The 12,809-nt window shown below is 51.4% G+C and overlaps 5 protein-coding genes across 5 annotated transcripts; 4 read left to right on the top strand and 1 right to left on the bottom strand.

Annotated features, from left to right (window-relative positions):
• Positions 1-456: 456 nt before the first annotated feature.
• FIESC28_08676 (uncharacterized protein) lies at positions 457-1,850 on the top strand (the record flags this gene model as incomplete). The annotated part of the gene is made up of 5 exons (XM_031162814.1): positions 457-616; positions 678-765; positions 827-1,213; positions 1,346-1,714; positions 1,766-1,850. 5 exons carry the CDS (start codon positions 457-459, stop codon positions 1,848-1,850), a joined length of 1,089 nt encoding a protein of 362 aa, XP_031013138.1.
• A 489-nt stretch (positions 1,851-2,339) lies between these two features.
• FIESC28_08675 (uncharacterized protein) lies at positions 2,340-4,227 on the top strand (the record flags this gene model as incomplete). Its single annotated transcript, XM_031162813.1, has 3 exons — positions 2,340-2,550; positions 2,650-3,880; positions 3,936-4,227. The coding sequence occupies 3 exons, from the start codon at positions 2,340-2,342 to the stop codon at positions 4,225-4,227; spliced, it is 1,734 nt and encodes a 577-aa protein (XP_031013137.1).
• A 1,902-nt stretch (positions 4,228-6,129) lies between these two features.
• FIESC28_08674 (uncharacterized protein) lies at positions 6,130-6,496 on the top strand (the record flags this gene model as incomplete). Its single annotated transcript, XM_031162812.1, has 2 exons — positions 6,130-6,189; positions 6,251-6,496. 2 exons carry the CDS (start codon positions 6,130-6,132, stop codon positions 6,494-6,496), a joined length of 306 nt encoding a protein of 101 aa, XP_031013136.1.
• A 589-nt stretch (positions 6,497-7,085) lies between these two features.
• FIESC28_08673 (uncharacterized protein) lies at positions 7,086-9,706 on the bottom strand (the record flags this gene model as incomplete). The annotated part of the gene is made up of 3 exons (XM_031162811.1): positions 7,086-7,210; positions 7,267-9,453; positions 9,511-9,706. 3 exons carry the CDS (start codon positions 9,704-9,706, stop codon positions 7,086-7,088), a joined length of 2,508 nt encoding a protein of 835 aa, XP_031013135.1.
• A 1,038-nt stretch (positions 9,707-10,744) lies between these two features.
• On the top strand, positions 10,745-11,556 carry FIESC28_08672 (uncharacterized protein; the record flags this gene model as incomplete). The annotated part of the gene is made up of 2 exons (XM_031162810.1): positions 10,745-11,434; positions 11,485-11,556. The coding sequence occupies 2 exons, from the start codon at positions 10,745-10,747 to the stop codon at positions 11,554-11,556; spliced, it is 762 nt and encodes a 253-aa protein (XP_031013134.1).
• Between the last annotated feature and the right edge of the window lie 1,253 nt (positions 11,557-12,809).

Genomic DNA, 12,809 nt, shown 5'->3' with positions numbered 1-12,809 from the left:
TGCCCCCCCCCCCCGGCCGGTTCTAGAATCGCGCCCTTCAGTCGTTCCCGTCTTACGAAGCAACCGGCCAGCCCCAGTTCCTCTGATCCATCTTTCAATTATCTCAAATCATTACAGTTCAGTCCAGGCCAGGCTGTGTATTGTATTTCACATACATAGTGGGCTGCGCTGTGCTGTGCTGCGCTACGCTGATTAGGTTGGCGCGTCCTGATCGTCGGTCCCTGCACAACTTCTCTTGAATTACTTACCTACTGTACAAACAAAAGTGACGACACTCGCAGCTTCAGCATGTTCCATCTCTAGACCCGACTCTTTTAAGCTTTGTGACTTCTCTTTCTCATGCTACATCACCCTTCTTTCTAGTCTCCCCAATACACTTCCAACCGTTAGGGATTGTAATCCTTGACCGAGACACCTCAACACTGATAAGAGTGGAGGCCAATCAGTCCGTCGGCAATGTCTGCCTTCAACGCTCATCTTGCGGGCGCAACTGAGCGTTCCTTCTCTTCGTCCCTATCACCGGACCGAGTCTTTGCAAGCTCAGAGGATGATAGCGCAGCAGCTTCCCTCGATCCCGAACTCTACAAAAGCTTGGCTGATAAGAGAACAACACGCGGTAAGCTTCTAGACGAGCCTAGTCTAATGATGCTGTTAACAATGCTGATTCATGATATCAGATGGAAATCCCCCAAAGAAGCGAGGACCCAAGCCCAATAGCAAACCTGCCTTGACTCGACGCCAGGAATTGAATCGTCAGGCCCAACGGTATGTTGCTTGTCTAAAGTAAAGTCAGACCTTGTTCCTGACATGACATCTTAACGATTAGAACCCATCGAGAGAGAAAGGAACTCTATATCAAGGCTCTCGAAGACGAGGTTCTCCGCCTCAAAGAGGTTTTCAGTAATGTCTCTCTTGACAGAGAGAGGTTGGCTGATGAGAACAAACGGCTACGAGACAGCTTAGCACAAGCTGGTCTTCAACACAGTAGTCCACATGTGGCAGGGAGCGCGACCAGTCGAGGTTTCGACTCTACTAACACAGGATCTTCTCCTCTGACCTCGCAATCGACGGCTCCCTCGGTCGGCTCACCTATGCACCTTCCTGGGGCCGCCAATCAAGGCTTCATGCCCAACCAGCAACAACATGGCATGCCTCAGCATCTATATCGTGGAAATCCCGAGTTGGAACAGGCGGGAATTGACTTCGTTTTAACGTACGATAACTCCTATTCGAAGAATCCCCAGTAACCCCTCTGTATGGTATAACGCGAGTTGCTTGCGCCATGGGTGAGCTTTGGCAAGGCACTTTGTTGATCAGGTTCGCTAACAAGCTTGCTTCTGTATAGACTAGAACGGCCCTGCATGACACATATCCAATTCATGGTCGAGAGGGCCGCTGAACCTGAGGGCGAGCCTTGCGGTCATGCGCTAATGGCATCCTGCCCACCCGATCCATCTCCAGAATCACGCCCGGGCTTACCCTTTGGCAAAACACATATTCCTATGGGTGATGAGTCCAGCCAGAAGACATGGGAGGTTCCCAAGGCAGATTTGGCCACCCTCTTGGATCTTAGCAAGAACATCGATCTCGACGGCGAAGTGACACCCATCATGTCATGGGGCCTACTTATGTCACACCCAAGGGCAAACGAGCTTGAGGCTGAAGATTTCCGAAAGTTGAGCGAAGAGCTGGTTCGGAAAGTGAGATGCTACGGGTAAGTGATACTACCGTTGTTGTTTGTCTTGTACTAACTGATACGCTAAAGCTTTGGTGCCGTGATGGAGGAGTTTGAGGTGCGAGATGCCATTGATAATGTTTTCAGTGGTAAGGACAACATGGTTTGCGAGTAAATGAAGTAGCTTCGCAGAATGTAAAGCAGGACAAATGTAATGAGATATCTGATGTGGTGTGAGTGTATGACGAGACAAGATGGGGACCATTGTGGGTAAGACAGCAAATATATATGCGCTATCATTCAAACTAGTTGTGTTTTCTATTATTGTATCCCGAACTCACCGTTAGAGACGTCTTATACGAATGGTCTTTGTACCCAGACAACTTGATGATGGGTTTGACAGCCTTACCCTAAGGTTCTAGATATCCTACCTGTGGCTGAGTGGCTGACAGCGCACAATCAAGCGCGGGGCTTGGGTTTTTTTCACTGGCGCCCCACTCCACCCCCACCACAAATTCATCGTGTATGTCCAAATTCTAGCATCGCCTGTGAAGCGAGAGGTTGATTGACGCATCCCCCGCTCCCGATTCCCGACGCCGAATACATCTGATTTCTACCGAAGCGCACTCGAACGCGCATATAGAAATCATATAGATCATTCAAAATGACGGATTCACTCGACTACGTCAAGATCTGCGAGAGCTGCCCCGCCGGCGACGGCTGGGGTCCCTCAGTCACATCAGAGACTACCCTCAACGGCGTGCCCTATGCGCCCTTCTCCAAGGGAGACAAGCTGGGACGCATGGCCGACTGGACTGCTGAGGGCAAAGATAGAGAGCGTGGTGGACGATCACAATACAACAGAAACTTCCGAGGTAGGTTACGCCAAAATACTCTTTCCCGACCAAGGAAACACCTTTTCTTTCTTGTCTTGTCCTTGTTGGACTCTTGGCTGACTTGAACCTCTCATCCAGACCAACAAGTCTATGGTGCCAGCCACGCTATCACTTTCAACGCACCTCCCGCCGAGGACGAGTCTACCTTCTCCGTCGTTAGCAACGTCCGAGATTCGACAAAGTCAAGATACGGTCGTGGTGCCGTCTTCACTCGTGGCCGTGGTGGCCAGCGTGGAGGTCAGGCCGGCGCCCGAGGTGGACGAACTACCCTTACAAGGGGTGGTGCCGGTGCTGGTGGCCGACAGGGCTACGACCGAGGTGGCCGAAACAACGCTGGTCGTGGCGGTCGTCGCTTCGGCTGGAAGGACTATGACAAGCCTGCTCGCAACCGTGATGCCAGCATCAACGTCAAGGCCGAGTGGAAGTTGCTCGAGGAGATTGACTTTAACCGCCTGGCTAAGCTGAACCTCGACACCGACGAAGGTGAGGATATCGACAACTACGGTTTCCTATACCACTATGACCGCTCCTACGACAAGCAGCCTGTCAAGGGTGCTGAGAAGAAGCTCACTCCCATCGACCGCGCTGCCTACAACGTCACCACCTCATCCGATCCCGTCATCCAGGAGCTTGCTGAGAAGGACGAGGCTACCATCTTCGCCACCGACAGCATTCTCTCCATGCTTATGTGCTCTCCTCGATCCGTTTACCCCTGGGATATCGTCATTTCTCGACAGGGCAACAAGATCTTCCTCGACAAGCGTGATAACGCCGCTCTTGACATGGTGACAGTCAACGAGAACGCTGCCGACGCCCCTCTTGATGCCGCCGACGGCAGCAAGGACACCATCAACCAGCCCAACGCCCTCGCTGAGGAGGCCACATACATCAACCACAACTTCACCAACCAGGTCGTCCTTGAGAACGAGTCCTCCAAGGTCAACATGGCCCACGGCAACCCCTTCTACAACTCATCCGAGGATACCGACCCCCCTGCCAGCAAGGCCTACAAGTACCGACGCTTCGACCTTTCCACCAACGAGGAGGAGCCCGTTCACCTCATCGTCCGAACAGAAGTTGACGCCGTTCAGAGGAACACCATCAGCGGCGAAGATCAGCACATGAGCATCCACGCCCTCAACGAGTTCGACAGCAAGGCTCAGGGAAGTGGTGGTGCTCTTGACTGGCGAAGCAAGCTCGTTACTCAACGTGGTGCTGTTGTTGCTACTGAGATGAAGAACAACAGCTGCAAGCTCGCCCGATGGACAGTGCAGAGTATCCTCGCCAGCGCTGACGTGATGAAGCTTGGGTGAGTTTCTTTGCTTACATGCGATAGTATTCGTTTTGGCTAACTGAATTCACAGTTTCGTTTCTCGTGTGACTCCCCGCTCCAACGACAAGCACGTCGTCTTGGGTGTTATCGGCTGGAAGCCTCGTGACTTCGCTAACCAGATGAACTTGTCCCTCAACAACGGTTGGGGTATCGTCCGTACTATCGCCGACATGTGTCTCAGCAACTCCAGCTCGGACGCCAAGTTCGTGCTTGTCAAGGACCCCAACAAGTCTATCCTCCGATTGTACGAGGTGCCCGCCGGCAGCTTCGACGATGACGATGAGGAGGAGGTTGAGGAGCCCCAAGGTGAGGAGGAGCAATAAAACAGACAGACTTGAAGATAGGCAATTCGCGCTGTGCATATTTGGTAGTTTCAAGATCAGGGGTTGCGGGATAGAAGGAACGAGATTTGCAGATAGTCCCATGCTCTAATGATTTGAAGCAGTGGATGCAATCTCTATCGGATCCTGTTCAAGGGCATTGTGCTTGGTTGCGGCTGCAACCTGGAATAAAAGAATACTTGGTTTACTTGGTTACATGTGTTGCGTCTTGCTTCGAACCCAACAGAGAAATGCATGCTATGCTGTTATAGAGTCGATGTAAATTGCGTGCCTGCTTGAGTCCAACATGTGCCTGTTGGAGTAATGCAGATAGATGAGAGGAGATCCGTCCGGACCTACAGATTGAGTGAATGATTCATCTGATTCTCTGTTTCGGTGTTTGCTTCGTTCAAGCGCGAGGATAGCCTAACTAAGACCGATTGTCTAGGGTAGACATACTGAGACTGCTGGAGTGACCAGCGCAGTTCAGAATATACTGGGGATGGAGCTCAATATGATCAATTTCTTGGCGCTGATCAGTCTATATACCAGTTTTCCATATGTAGTCTTAGGTATCTTGTCGACGACGTCTCTTGGCAAGGCCTTTGGAACCAGTCGGTAGCCCCAAGTTTTCTAGGTGCATGGAGCATACTGTACACGGACTGCGCAGTGTCTTGAGAGCATCTAGGGAAATGGGCAGTGTCTGTTCAACGTGACATGCAAAAATTCCAGAGCGCACGTTCGTCGAACCGTTACTAAAATCAGGATGTTTTCCATAAAATTTAATTAGATAGTTAGATGGTCGTTGGGCTGAGGAGCTCGCCGCCCAAGAAATGTCCTTCATTATCAGAGAACACTAATATCGATGTTTGCTTGACAATGTGAAAAGTGCTTGGTGGATGTCACTGGTTGATATGCTGAATTGAGACGTGCTTATTGAATAGTCAAAGACTTTTGTGCTGATTACTTTAATAGCACTTGTCTAGAGTAAAGACAATGGAAGTTTATATCATTTTCCGCCAACCTCTGAGGGATACACGTGACCTTTGGCCAGTATCGTATCTATTCCCACTACCTCTGTCAAACAGTAGAAAGTACCTACAATACGTGAAAGATTTGATCAACTCTGATGATTCTTTAAAAGAGTATGGTAGCTCATTGTATCATTGAAGCTTGGAAGGACCCAGAAAGTGCAGTTTGAAGAGGCTAAAGTGGCTGAGTGGCTCTGTTGTCGGTAAGAACGGCACGGACAACCCGAGTGCATGTTTACGCGTACCTCACCTATGTCAAGGCGAGAGGCTGAGAGCTTCGTCATTGCGTGCCAAGGTAAGATGTCCATTAGTACCGTGAAACGAAACATTGATTCAGGGATTGTGCTGTTTTTACCGCCACAGGTGGCTGATGATGAACATGTTCAGATCCAATGTTTTCTTTGGTTAAAAATAACATCGACATTGATTAGTACCTGTGTAGCATGGCATACATACATCACTGTGGTTGCCGTTCTTTGAGTTGCCGTCTTACCGATCTCAAGGAACGGACTCCCCGCAAAAGACCATTATTAGCGTACTTAAGGCTTCTTGCAGTATCCTTGGAAATCCCATGATTGGGTGACTCAGTCTTTCTTGGCTGTTTTCGCAGTCGCAGTCGCACTCCACAAAGGCAACTTAGTTCTGGTGGCTATTGCCGAGTCAAGTAATACCTATGTAAAGCAAGCTCCATCGCCCGTGACCTCAATCTTTTTACGTTAGTAGGCAGTCGCAAGCTTCTTCTTTCACCCAACATCTTCCTCTTTTCTATACAGGATCGATTATCCTTTTGCGTCTTATCCAATTGAAAAGGCCCTCATCGAATAATCGCAGCGCGCATCTCAATCGCATCAGCAACAGCTCTATCTCTACCATCATGTCCGCTCAAGATTACTACAACGGTGGTGGTGGCGGCTACCCCCAGCACCCCCAACCTGTATGTCGTCCTGGCGCAATAACCCAAGTGCTGTCGCAGTTACTAATGTTCCATTTCGCAGTCTTACGGTCCTCCTCAAGGTCAATACGGCCCTCCCCAAGGACAGTATGGTCCTCCTCAGGGACAGTACGGTCCCCCACAAGGACAATATTACGGCCCGCCCCAAGGCCAACCTCCCATGCAATACCAACAGGCACCTCCTCAACAGAGCGGTGGAAAGAAGGGCGGCGGCGGCGGTTGCTTGGCTGGTTGCTTGGCCGCCCTGTGCTGTTGCTGCGTTGCTGAAGAAGGATGTGAATGCTGGTAAGTGATCAATTGAAGTCATTGGCGTCATCAGTGCTGCTCGCTAGCACTAATTGAGTGTCGCGCGCTGCACATGTTGAAGTGTTATGAAAGTTGCTAACATTCAATTGCTTTTAGCATGGAGTGTTGCGATTGCCTTTTTTAAACGGTCAACACCAACCACCCCAAGTACGATTTCGAGTTCGGCTCCGATGGAGTCAAGGCTCAGTATGAACCGAAAACACAACACCTATTTACTGAATTTGGAAACGCTGTCATGAATACCCTGCTTCTTGGATGTTATACTGTTTTTTGCTACGAAAATGATGGTGGACGGGAGAGGCAACAACGGGAACGGGCGAGTAGTTAATAATTTACGAGGCTCTGCCGCTGTACAAGACTTCACTCATGCACGCCATCATATTATCGTCAACTGTGAATGCAATCAAGTTTTGTTGAAAAGAATCCAATTTAAATGGATATATAACAATAAATCATCTGTTTGAATCTGTACGCGAGCTGATTGCGTCAAGTCGTATCTACTGTCAAGTTTTGTAAGCCGAACCCAAACATTGCGCTCAACTGCTGCTATAAAAAAAAAACAAGTCCGAAGTCTACTGGTTGAGCTGGACGTAGTTGGCAGGGAACAGGCCAGTGTGACCATTGTATTGACCAAACCACCAGTCCTCGTCTGGGAATTCCAAGTTGGTAATTGTGGCATCTTCAGGGAAGCTTAGTTCTGCAAGTCATTGTCAGTTACAGTTTCATCATCAATATTCAGTAACTGAGTCTTACCATTATCTTCCGCAGCCTCGTAATCGTAAAGGGCGACGGCCGTGTGGCCGGCATCAGCCTGGGCGGCAGCAGGAGCTTGAGGCTCGGGCTCGGGCTCAGCCGCAGGGACAGGGGGAGGTGGTGCCGCAGCGGAAGCCGGTTGCTCGGGCTCGTCATCCCCAATCAGCTCAACGTAGTTGCTGGGGAAGAGACCGCTCTCGCCTCGGGAGTTGGTACCCATCCACCAATCCTCGTCCACCATCTCAATGTTGGTGACAATATCACCCTCGACCAGTTCAATCTCGTTGTCCTCGGCCTTCTCATAATCGTACTGGATCACAGCACGGTATCCACCCTGGGCTTCTTGAGCTGGCTGAGGAGCTTGTTGCGGAGCAGGCGAGGGAGCACGCTCAAGCTCGGGTTCAGGCTGAGGCTCAGGGCTGGGCTCACGATCGAAAGCACCAGCGGCGGCAGCAGCTCCAACACCAGCAGCAGCCCCTACGGCGACACCAGCAGCCGCACCACCAGCGAAGCGGGCGGTGGAGGAGACCTCCTTGTCATCAGCAAGCTCCGACTCCTTGGGCACATCAATCTGGCTAGGGGGGATCGGGGGAGGAGCACGTTGCTCAGGAGGAGTTCCAACATCAGGCTCGGGCCCACGGCTGACAGGGACAGCAACACGAGGAGGTGAAGGAGAACGTCCTCGCTCTGCGGCTGTTTGGTAGGCAGAGGGGTCCTCACGCTCGTCATCCGACTGCTCATCCTTGGGTACGGGTCGGTTGGGCAGACCAGGGAGGGCAAAGCCTCCAGAAGGTCGAGAATCACTAGGAACTGGTGGTGGTGGTGAATCGTCATCTTGGGCAGGACGGGCTGCAGGAGGAGGAGGAGCCCCAGCACTAATGGGGATCGTGTCCTTGAATCGGTCTCGTAGAGCGGATACTCCAGATGGCGATGCTGGTGTGTCCTCGTTCTGCTCGCCTGTGTTCTCCTGGCTAATTTGTCCAGGAATGCCTCTGCCGTAGTCTCCAGTCTGAACAGGAGCCCAGCTCTTGCCAGCGTAACCACTCTTCCACTCATTTCCACTCTTCTGGGCCTGCACAGGAGAAGCGCTACCAGCAGCGGCAGGAGCCGGAGTCGGGGCACTGTTGCTACCGACAGACTCACCCCTCTCCCTGGCCTTTCGCTCAGCCCAGAGCTGGGCTGGGGTCTTCCCGCCTTGGTCCGCAAATGTCCGGCTGGCGGCACCGATGGGAGCAGACTTCTCAGGAGCAGGAGCTCCAAAACCTAAGCCACCGGGCGTGGGAGCCTTGGTACCTGAGAAGCTTGCTGCACCTCCGAATTTGTTGGCGACCTTGGGTTTGGGCAGCGAGGTCATGCGCTCAGATTGTGATGGCTGCGAGAAAGCAGCCATACGCTCGGCGACCGGTTTTGTGGTCTCATCCTCTTGAGGCTCCTCGGAAGCGGCGGGCTTCTTTGCATGGGCGCGGATAGCAGCAATATCTACCTTTCCAACAGGCTCATAAGAACCCTTTACAGGAGTCGGTCTATCATCCTGATCCCTTTGAGCTTGGGCGCGAAGGGCAGCAATATCGACCTTTCCAACGGGTTGGTAGCCGCCTTTGACCACATCGCTAGGTGTATCGTCTCGCTGGACAGGGGCACTTCCGCTGGTAGTTGCGGTCGGTTGCTTGCTAAGATCGGCAATGTTGACCTTTGTGGGCTTGTAAGCGGACTCGACCTTCTCAATCTGAGACCTTGTGACAGGAGGAGCATCAGCACCCCAGCCGTCCTCATCCACATTCTCATCCTTCTTGGATCGAGCAGCGACGATAGGGTTGGCTCGGCTGGATGTGGTGGGGGTGAAGACGGGCTTTGTCTTGACGGGAGGCGGTGCGCTGGAACGAGGGCCGTCAGAGCTGGCGGCCGAGTACTTGGCGCCCGAAGCGTCGGCCACCTTTTGCATGATAGAGTCAACTTCGAGATCTCTTTCGGAGCGAGCGGTAATCTGAACATGGTATCCGTGGAGGACCTTTGAAACTGCGGCGAGGTGACTGGTGAAGTAGCCTTTGGTTCGTTCGGGGACACCCTCCCCGCACCATGCGATCAGGATGCTCTTGGGGAGGCCACTGTTGGGGTCCTTGACTCTAGCGAAAGCGAATTGAATGCGACCTTCGCTGAAATCCTCAATGAGGTCGGCAAGTTCGCCATCTGTTGTACTGGTTAGTGTGTGGTTGCTTCATGAGGAACTCGTCTTGTCTCGCATACCGCCTGTGCTTTGAACCTTGAGAATGCTCTCCTTGGCACCGCTGTCTTGGAAGGCACTCATAAGAGGGGCCTGGACTGAGAAGAGTGCCCAATGGGCATAGGTGGGAGAGTCGGATGATGGCGGGGGGCCGTTGACAACGCCATTGTAGCTGCTCTTGATGGACGGGCCGTTTATGGAGAGATTGAGGGACGCCATCTTGAGGGAGCTTTGAGAGATGACAAGTCAAAGTCGAGAAGGGCAAAGGAAAAGAAAGAAAGGAAAGGGAAGACGAAGCAAAGCTGACGAAGGTCAGGTTGGATGACGGGGGTTGGGGGGCGACGTTGACACCGTTACTGTTGTTGCGGTGGCAGCTCCACAGGATATAAGTTCCGGAGGCGTAGCCGGAGATGGGTTTTAGTTAGGCCTAAATACCTTGTATCGTCGAGATGTGAGGAATTGCTGTGCTCGTCCTCGTTTTGTTTCGCCTTGTCAGGGTTCAGGAGAAGGAGAAGTTATGGATAGAAGCCGAAAGCAAATCAGAAGACGGTGGGAAGTCTGGGTACAACAGAAAGTGGGTTTATTAGAGTGTGTGGCTGATGATGCAGGTAGCTTTCGCAGGTTGTCCACTCCATTGGGAGGTACCTAGGGGAGCTTGGAGATGCCCAACTTTGGGGCGGTCTAGGGTCTAGCTAGTCTACGGTGGGCTGTGAGCGGGGTTGAGCTGTGCTGTTCATGCTGTAGGTATGAGCTGTACTCTGTCTGGCCCCTCCACATCCATTGCTGTACAGTAGAGTAGATATCCATTGTATGGTGCTAGACTTTTTATGGTTTGGTTATAACGATTAAACGATGTGAGCTTCCAATCGAGGTTGTATGTCAGCATGACAGATGCGAATTCATTTATTGAATCGGATGCATATATCCAGCTCCGGCAGCGGAGTACCGCCCGTCCCCGTCGCCGTCTACCCCGAGCCGCCCGATAGCGAACGATGGAAGATTGAATGGAAGCCAAACGAAATGACGCAAGACCAGTTTTCTCAGCAGAGTCAGTACCCCGCCATGGAAACTTTGAGTGAGACCCGACGACGGGACTGGAATTGATTTTGCCCCCCATTCCCATTCGCGCGCGGATCTACGCCAATTTCTACCAACCTTAAACTATTCCGACCTCAGAACTGCCTACTGTTTCTGTTTTTTCCCCTTATCAGATCGAAACCCTGACATCTCCATCAACCACCCCCCAAAAACCAAAAAATGTCGACCATCACAGAAATCACCAGCATTCCCGAGTGGGAGCAGCTGCTTGGCTCTGTTCCCCCCACTACGCTCGTTATCGTATCCTTCCACGCCCCGTGGGCCGCACCATGCGCGCAAATGGCCACCGTCCTGTCGACCCTCGCTTCCGAATATCCAGTCACTGAGCCTCCCACCACCAAGTGGGTGTCTATCAACGCAGAGGAGTTGAGCGACCTCAGCGAGACCTACGATGTTACTGCCGTGCCTTTCCTCGTTCTTTTGAGAAATGGCGAGGTTGTCGAGACCGTCAGTGGCAGTAGCGCTGTCAAGGTGCGCACGGCGATCGAAACACAGGCGAAGCAGTCAGGCGAAAACGCTGCAGCAAGCGGCCCCAATGGCGTCGAGGCGAACGATGCCGCCGTCGAAGAGGAGCAGGATCCTGAGAAGAAGAAGGAGGAGCTTTTCAAGCGTCTTGGAGACCTTGTCAAGGCTGCACCTGTCATGCTTTTCATGAAGGGCACACCCAGCTCGCCCCAGTGCGGTTTCTCTAGGCAATTGGTTGGTCTACTACGAGACAACTCAGTCAAGTATGGATTTTTCAACATTCTTGCCGACGATGAGGTTCGGCAGGGACTCAAGGAGTTTGCAGACTGGCCAACATACCCCCAGCTTTGGATTGATGGTGAGCTTGTTGGAGGTCTAGACATTGTAAGTTGTATTGGGCGCGAGAAACTTAACTCATGCTGACAAATTGACAGGTCAAGGAGGAGATGAGCAACGACGCCGAGTTTCTTACAAAGTACAGCGTGAGCGCTCCTGCAGCATCTTGAAGCGGAATATATGCAATGCGATGAACATGATGCACGTTTTGTTAGCACGCGTGAATGTGGTCCTGCAGTCGTCGCTGAATGCTATGCTGCACTGCATAGCCATCAGTATAACCCCACCCTTGAAGCAATGATGTTCAACAGCACAAGGCCCAGCATCCGACTGAAACGCATGGCGAAGAACTAGCGGACGGTGTATGGGTACATAAACATATAATCGAGAAGATTTGGAACTCTGGGGAGGACTGGATGTTGGTGGGCGAGAATTGCTCGGAGAGAAAGGTCATGGAAACAGAGGCGATGGGTTCTGAACGTAGCCCTTGTGCGCTATTGGTTTCGAAAGGATAGTCCAAATCATGGCCCTTGAAGCTCACCGACCATGCATCAGCAGGTAGCGAGTCGATTGAGATGGATTTCAAAAGGGTAGAAGGACAGGATTAGTAAGATGTAGGTACATGAAGAAAACAAACCTATGATGAAATAACGGCACGGCAATTGCACTCTTCTCAGCCAAGTTATTGGCTGTGAATGTGAACTAAGACTCGGCACTCTAGGTAGTATTGGCATGGATGGGATATACAGTAGACTAGGTCTGGATTGTTGGTAATCCAATGATCGACAACTGTACAATCCCTATGCACATGAAGGAGAACAATTGTGGAGTGGCTACTAAAATATGGATGACAAATATCGGTGATAATCAAGCTCCAGGTCCGAAGTCCGAAATATCCATCCATCGATAGGTTAAAGAGTAAGGCGCTGGCTGAATCCGACGAGCGAGAATGAGTCACCGGCCTGCTAGGCAACAAAGATTATCTGTACTTGTCCTTGTCCTTGGTTTTGGTGGTAGATTGTGGTTCCTTTCCACGGCCAAGTTCCATGGATGCTCAACATTGATGCACGGGCAGTATCCATCTCTGTGCAGCACCCAGAGGTACTTAGACCCCTAATTGTTGTAAGTCCTGTAATAGGTACATCAGAGAGGAAAATAAAGGCGAAGAAATAGCGAAATTCTTCATATTTACTTGTGATATATATTTCAATCACGGGCGCCAACATATTGAATACTCAGACCCATAGATGTCTCTTCCAATCTCAATTCTTATCAATTATTGTTGGTGAAGGGATACGCGTACTTTTCCTCTGCTACGATGCCTAATCACCTCCCTCTAACTTAGTACCTTAGTCTGCGGTTTAATAAAGCTGATGCTGACATCCAGACCACACAAATTTGGACTCGCATTCAGTTTCTGGCC

The sequence above is a fragment of the Fusarium coffeatum genome (assembly GCF_003316985.1).
Source record: "Fusarium coffeatum strain FIESC_28 chromosome Unknown BRIP53273_contig_207, whole genome shotgun sequence".
Lineage (NCBI taxonomy): Eukaryota > Fungi > Ascomycota > Sordariomycetes > Hypocreales > Nectriaceae > Fusarium > Fusarium coffeatum.
This window is presented reverse-complemented; position numbering and strand designations above follow the sequence as displayed.